This window comes from Helianthus annuus, chromosome 9 (assembly GCF_002127325.2).
Source record: "Helianthus annuus cultivar XRQ/B chromosome 9, HanXRQr2.0-SUNRISE, whole genome shotgun sequence".
In the NCBI taxonomy this organism is placed as follows: domain Eukaryota; kingdom Viridiplantae; phylum Streptophyta; class Magnoliopsida; order Asterales; family Asteraceae; genus Helianthus; species Helianthus annuus.
The window spans coordinates 9,800,089-9,807,201 of NC_035441.2; the positions used below are offsets into that span (position 1 = coordinate 9,800,089).

Consider the following 7,113-nt stretch of genomic DNA (forward strand, 5'->3'; position numbering starts at 1 on the left):
GTGTTTTAGAATACTACCATTCCAAGAGCAAGGTGATATGAAGAAGATGATATTCTTGAATGGAAATCTTCAAAGGAGAAGACCTCAAGCTTGCATACCCCAAGCTTCCAACGAACACCTTATGTTGCTAGGATTTCTACACTTGAAAACTCACTTGAAATTTCTCCAAAACAACCATATGTTGGCCGAAATTTTAAAGATAATTGATAGAGTTCTTGCACTTCAATTTTGAAAGAAAAATGATGCATCTCTTCAAGTCTTGCAACAACTTCTCTTAAAAGGATGAGAGAGAAAATTGCCACCCAAATTGGCCAATCAAGCATCATGTAGACATGCAAAATGCATGTATTATGATTGGACCAAAAAACTTTTGTGAGTTCCCATGGGGGGGGGCGGCCTAGCTTTTATTTTTATAAAAAAATTTCAATAATTTTCTTATAATAGCATTTTAAGTCTTATATAATTTTATAACTTTTATAAAATTATAACATCATATGTTTTAAGACTTATACAAATTTTATTAAGTCATTTAGCCCATTAAATAACAAAATAAAATACTCTCTCAATTTAACTCATGTGTCTTGGGCATACAGAGTCCAACACAATGGCCATTATTTTAAGTAATGTTAAATTTCCAAAACACCCTCCTGTTTAAATAACAAAATAAAAAAAAAAGAGTAAAGTTCCGTTATGCTCCCTGTGGTTTGGTCACTTTAACTGTTTTGCCCCAAACCTTTAAAAATAGCCATTTTACTCCCTGATCTATGAAGCTTCTCTCTATTTCACTCCCCGTCTCTAACGCCATCCAAATCCTGGTCACGTGCCACTCACGTGATGGGCATTTTAGTCTTTTCCATTCCCAGGTAATTTTAACATCTTTTTTATTTATAAGAAAAACAAAACTAAAAGAGAAATAATTATCATCTATTCACCATCTTCTTCACCCACTTCATCCTGTATACTGTATTCATCATCTTCTTCTCCTGCAAGTGCCTCGTCGGCAATCATCACCACCGCCAACTCTTCTTTTGCCGCCGCCAATCATCACCATCGCCAAGAATCACTTCCCTAGCCCCAAAACACTGGAATCATCATCACCACACCACCTACATCTGCCGCCATCACCATCACCACCCCACCCACTACACCTGCTCTCTCTCCCCCTCTCTCTCTAAGTCAACCACCTTTTTATCAAAAGGTTTCACCTTTTAAAACAAACCCTAGAATCAAACCCTAACTCGTATCATCAAAACCCCCAAATTTCAAAATCCCCATATTTCAAAATCCTATTTCTCTCTCATTCTTTGTTTAATTCAGAAAATACCAACAAAATGTGTATACAGAAAGAGATAAAGGGACCGAATGAGAGAGAAATATGAGAGATAGAGAGAGGAACACGGAACGGTGGTGACGGTGGAGTCTGTTGATGATGGTGACGGTGAAGTCCGTTGAAATCTGGTTTTAGATCTGCATTTAAAGGATTTTCGAGCAGTTAAGGAGGGCGCCGGAGCGTATGAGGGTGGTGCAAGATAGTGGCGGTCAAGTGGAGGTGTTGGTCGGGTGGGGCTGTTGCAAGGTGGTTCTCGGGTGGGGCTGATACCACGTCATGGTAGTGGTGGTCGGTGGAAATGGTGGAGGGTGGTGGTGGTAGTTGTCGGGTGGAGATGGTGGAAGGGGGTGGTGGTTTTTGTTTGGTGGGTTGGGTGATGTCTGATGGTGTGGGTGTAGGTTGGTACAATATAGGGAGAGATAGAGGATGGAATGGAAGGGAATGATTTCTTTTTTTATATACATATAATTAATAATAACATAAGGGAGGATGGGAAAAGACTAAAATGTCCATCATGTGAGGGGCATGTGAAAACGTATACCTAAAAATTTCTATAGAACCGGGGGGTCAAAAACGTATATACCCAAAAATTTCTATACGAAAACTACATATATAACACTACTGAGCGAAAAGTTCGGAGGGTCGGGTGCCTCTCCCGGCCCCTCTTAAGTTACGCCGTTGCAGTTTAGTGTCTTGCTTCCCAAACATTGTATTTATTTGGTGATGAATAAAATGTCGTTTTCTCGTTAAAAACAACTGTGAAAAGGTCAAATTACGCGTTATCGATAGATGTTATGGGTGTCCTTGTATAATGTTTCACTTTAGTGTCTTGCTTCCCAAACATTTTATTTATTTGGTGATGAATAAAATGTTGTTTTCCGTTAAGAACAAGTGTGAAAAGGTCAAATTACGCGTTATCATTAATCGATAATATCGAAGAGGAGTTGGGGTTACATATATTTATCTCTATGTAAAACAAAAATCTTTTGTCCCCATCTCATTCATAATGGTCCTCCCAACAATTCTGGATTATTATAATCTCTTATTAGTTCATATAGATCTCCTCCGATCAAGATTTCATTTTGTTCAATCGTTCAAGCAACCATTCAATGGCATCTAGTTCAGGAACAGTTCCATCCATTCAAAAGAACTTCAAGTATGATGTATTTTTGAGCTTCAGAGGTGAAGACACCCGTAAGACCTTCGTTGATCATCTCTATCATGCCCTTCACCATAAAGGCATTATAACTTACAAAGACGATGAAAGAATGGAGGAAGGGAGAAACATCAGTGATGAACTCATCAGATCAATCGAAGATTCGAAGTTTCATATCATTGTTTTCTCAAAGAACTATGCGTCTTCATCATGGTGCTTAAACGAGCTCGTAAAGATCATGGAATGCCATAATACGGTTGATCAGACAGCTTACCCCCTCTTCTATGATGTGGAACCCACCGAGGTCCGCAAACAAAGTGGGGCAGTTGGAAAAGCGTTTGCCAAACATGAAAAGGAAGAGGCTGCTGAGAGATGGAGAAATGCTTTGTCAGAAGCAGCCGGTCTGGCTGGGTGGGAGTTGAAGACCACTTTTGATGGGTAATCCATTTATCTTATATTCTTTAATTCTGCTCTTTCTAATTAGCCTTTGGTAAGGTAAATTTTGTTGATAATCAGGACTTGAAACAACTGAAGATGAAAGAATAAACAAGCACTGAAACACACTTATTTTCATTGTGAATTACAAATCGTTCAACCAGACTCTTGTTTACGTCCATCGACGCCTTTATACGTTTTGAACCGGCACATCCAATCGATATGTCAATTGGTGAATAACCGGTTACAAACTAATAACGTTTACAATCTAGACCCCATAAGTATTTACAATAACACTTTAACCTGTCAATCTAATTTACAACAAAGACTCTAAGAGCCCTATACTTAATAATACAGATCATATTTAATTTTCACTAAAATGGCCTTAACTTGGGCTACGGGGGTCCGTTTAGGGCGTACGACCAGGCGAAACGAACATGAGAACGAGCTCCATCTTGCTGCAAACCGCCGTCATCGTCCGGGCCAAAAAACGCTTATTTCCATGAGTTATTTTATGTTTTTAGTGGGTTTTTTGGACTTTTATTTTGTTCTAGTTTTTGGCCCAAGTGTGTTTTAGGCCCATTTTCGAATTTCGGTCTCTATTTATATGTTGCTAAAGCTAATGAAAAGTTCAGATTTGAATTTTGACATAATCGTTTTTTTCACTTCAAATTCCGTGCCTTTTGGGTGGAATCTTGGGGGGTTGGGGAAGAACACACGGGTATTCTTTGAATCAACGTGTTTGGTCTTCGTTTCCGTATTATGCTCTACATCACTCATGCTCTTACTTCATTTGTTATTGTATCATATTGATTCAGAAGTAACTGGTCATGGAACATGAATATGCTATATATCATTGAGTAATCTAATTGAATCTTCTATAACATACAGGCATGAAGCTAAGTTCATTAAAAAATTGTTGAAGACATTTCGCTAAAGCTACATTCCATCAATTTTAGTGTTGACGAGAACTTAGTAGGCATGGAGACTCGGGTAAATGATATAGTTTCATCTTTAGAAACTGGCTATGAGGGTGTTCAGATGATAGGGATCAAGGGGATGGGAGGTGGTGGGAAGACCACTTTGGCCCGGGCTATTTTTTTTATCATATATCCATTTTCTTTGAAGGTAAAAGCTTTGTTGAAAATGTTAGAGAAGTTTCAAAAGGCTCTCTCTCCGGTTTGAAGGAATTGCAAAAACATGTCCTTTCAGACGTGTTAAATGATCCATACATTGATATAAGAAATGTCTCTGATGGGAAAAATATGATGAAAAAGATGATGTGTAGTAGAAAGGTTCTTGTTGTTCTAGATGATGTGGATCATATTGAACAACTTGAGGCGTTAGCTGGTAATCCTAATTGGTTTAAGCCAGGAAGTATAATTATCATCACAACAAGAGATGAACAAGTGTTGGTTGCACACGGAGTTCATGTTGACAATATTCATAATGTCAATTTGTTATTAGACGAGGAAGCCCTTTGCCTCTTTAATATGCATGCATTTAAGAGAGAGATATCAATTCAAATGTATGAAGAGCTATCAGGAAAAGTTGTACGTTATGCTGCTGGCCTTCCCTTAACAATCAAAGTTTTGGGTTCATTTCTTTGTGGTAGAACAAAACGTGAATGGGAAAATACAATAGAAAGACTGGACACAATTCCGTTGAAGGAAACTTTGGAAAAAATGGAGCTAAGCTACGACGGTCTAGAGCATGATTAACAACAAATATTCCTAGATGTTGCATGCATACTGAAAGGTGAAAGGAAAGACGAAGCAATCAGAGTACTTGAAAGCTGTGGATTTTGTGCCGAAATAGGTTTAAGAATTCTTGAGCAGAGATCTTTGATAACTATATCTAGTGATGGTCATTTGCTCATGCATGACCATATACAAGAAATGGGTAGATATATTGTTCGTCGTTTGCACCCTTATGAGCCTGAGAGACATAATCGGTTATGGATTAAACAAGAGATTGAAGATGTATTGGTTAATGAATTGGTAATTTTCAAGTTTATTTTTATGATGGAACACTAACACAATGATATTTGTTATGAAAAAAATTCATGTCAGCCTTTTATTCGCAGGGTACCGAAGCAACAAGATGTATAAAGCTGGTTGATTCGAATTTGCATCCAGCTGTAATTATGAAAGGCCTTAGAAAGATGAATGATCTTAGATTTATTCACGTCAATACCCATTTTGGTGAAGTTGATGAAGTTGACCGATATTTACCAAATACTCTACGATCACTACATTGGCCTGGATACCCGCTTGAGTGTTTATCTAACACATTTCACGCATATAGACTCATTGACCTTGCAATGGTTCGAAGCAAAATCTGTCAACTCTGGAAATGGGGAGAATATAAGGTAGAATAATGGCTAGTCAGTTTTTGTGCATGTTTCGTTAGTATGCTACATTTTGTCATTACACTGATATTTATCTTTCCTGCCTATAATAGGTACTTAATAAGCTGAGATTCCTTGACCTCAAATATTCAAACTTGAGAACCTTTGACCTTGGGATGACTCTACAGCTCGAGATGTTAGATCTTAGAGAATGTAATGACTTTCTTGAACTCCACATGCCCGTCACTCTTCAAAAGCTCAAATTCCTCAACCTAAGTGGTTCTAACGTGAGTAACCTTAATCTCGCGCTGACTCCACATCTTGAGAAGCTAACTTTGTCAATAAAAGATACGAGGCATCTTCCGAATGGCATTTGTATGTTGAAACATCTTAAATATCTGAAACTTAAATCTTGTTGGCTTCTTTAGCAGTTACCGGAGGATCTATGTAGATTAGAGTGTTTAGAGGAGTTACACCTAACGGATTGTTCAGTCTTACAAGATCTTCCGAACAACATCTGTATGATGAAAAGTTTGAAATACTTACATCTCCCCTATAGGCTCTCACTATTTGCACACTGAGTTTGCCTATCCGCACAATTAGGGTTTGCATACGTTGCGTATTGACCAATACGCAGCATATAGGGTTACCACAATACGCTGCGTATTGACCTCTACGCAGCGTATGTAAGGGGTAGGTACACGACCAGACAGTCAAACCTAGTACCATGTCAAATCAGTCTTACATAGGGTGCGTATTGACCTATACGCAACGTATCCTGCTAACCCTATACGCTGCGTAGAGGTCTCTACGCAGCGTATGTCAGACTGATTTGACAATGATACGATGTTGTCCAGGCACGTGAATAAAGCGATACCGGGAGTAGAGATCAATACGCTGCCTATTAGAGTAAATTTCAAAGTCTATTTAGCTCTGCTTTCTTTTCATCATTCGAACAAGCCACAGTTATTTCTTCTTCTTCTGTGTTTCATAGTATTCTTCAGTAGAGAATTTACACCCCAAACCAAAATCATTTGTTCTGTTTTTTGTTCAATCTTGTTAAAATGTCATCATTTTGGAACGATAATTATTTTGGTAATCGATATTCTAACGACACGTGGGGATCAAATGCTGCCAATGAGGAGGAGGAGGTTGTGTCTGAAGTCCCTGTTGATCAAAAACAACAGTTGCCAGACTTGAACAAGACTCCCACTCCACCTGTTGATGAACCAAATTACCCGGCACATCAAGTGTATCAAGATTACGGATACGGGTATGAATCTCCGTACGTGCAGCAAAGTGGATACGGTGCTGAGAATGCACCTGTTGATGTACCATATTACCTGACGCAGCAATCGTATCCGGGTTACGGGGTATACGGGGATGAAGGTGGATACGGAAGTTACAGTGGATACGGCGGTGAAGGTGGATACGGGGGTGAAGATGGTTGCAGTGGATACGGGGGTGAAGGTGGATACATTGGATACGATAGATATGGGGGTGAAGGTGGTTACAGTGGATACGGAGGTGAAGGTGGATGCAGTGGATACGATAGATCTAGGGGTGAAGGTGGATACGGTGGATACGGAGGCTACGGTGGATACGAAGAACATGGTGGATATGGTTATGAGCACCGTAACACATCACTTTATGAACCATCTACCCCGGGCAATCCATTTCAAGTAAATGAGGTATCACATTAAAATAATTATTATTATTATTGTTAAAAATATTGTAATTATAATTATAATAATTATTATTATTGTTAAAAATAATATAATGATAATAATTATTATTATTGTTATTATTGTTAAAATACTAGTTAGTCTAGTTAAAACAAAT

The 7,113-nt window shown here is 38.5% G+C and overlaps 2 protein-coding genes across 2 annotated transcripts; both read left to right on the forward strand.

The window, feature by feature from the left end:
- The first annotated feature begins 2,439 nt into the window (after positions 1 to 2,439).
- LOC110875249 (TMV resistance protein N-like) lies at positions 2,440 to 2,928 on the forward strand. The gene has a single exon (XM_022123446.1). It carries the CDS (start codon positions 2,440 to 2,442, stop codon positions 2,926 to 2,928), a length of 489 nt encoding a protein of 162 aa, XP_021979138.1.
- A 974-nt stretch (positions 2,929 to 3,902) lies between these two features.
- On the forward strand, positions 3,903 to 4,642 carry LOC110875248 (TMV resistance protein N-like). Its single transcript, XM_035976823.1, has 2 exons — positions 3,903 to 3,987; positions 4,050 to 4,642. Exons 1-2 carry the CDS (start codon positions 3,903 to 3,905, stop codon positions 4,640 to 4,642), a joined length of 678 nt encoding a protein of 225 aa, XP_035832716.1.
- The last annotated feature ends 2,471 nt before the right edge of the window (positions 4,643 to 7,113 follow it).

Coding starts and splice junctions, on each gene's coding strand:
- LOC110875249 (XM_022123446.1), top strand. CDS start 2,440: ATGGCATCTAGTTCAGGAACAGTTCCATCCATTCAAAAGAACTTCAAG.
- LOC110875248 (XM_035976823.1), top strand. CDS start 3,903: ATGGAGACTCGGGTAAATGATATAGTTTCATCTTTAGAAACTGGCTAT. Junction 3,988..4,049: donor AGGGATCAAGGGGATGGGAG/GTGGTGGGAAGA, acceptor TTTTCTTTGAAG/GTAAAAGCTTTGTTGAAAAT.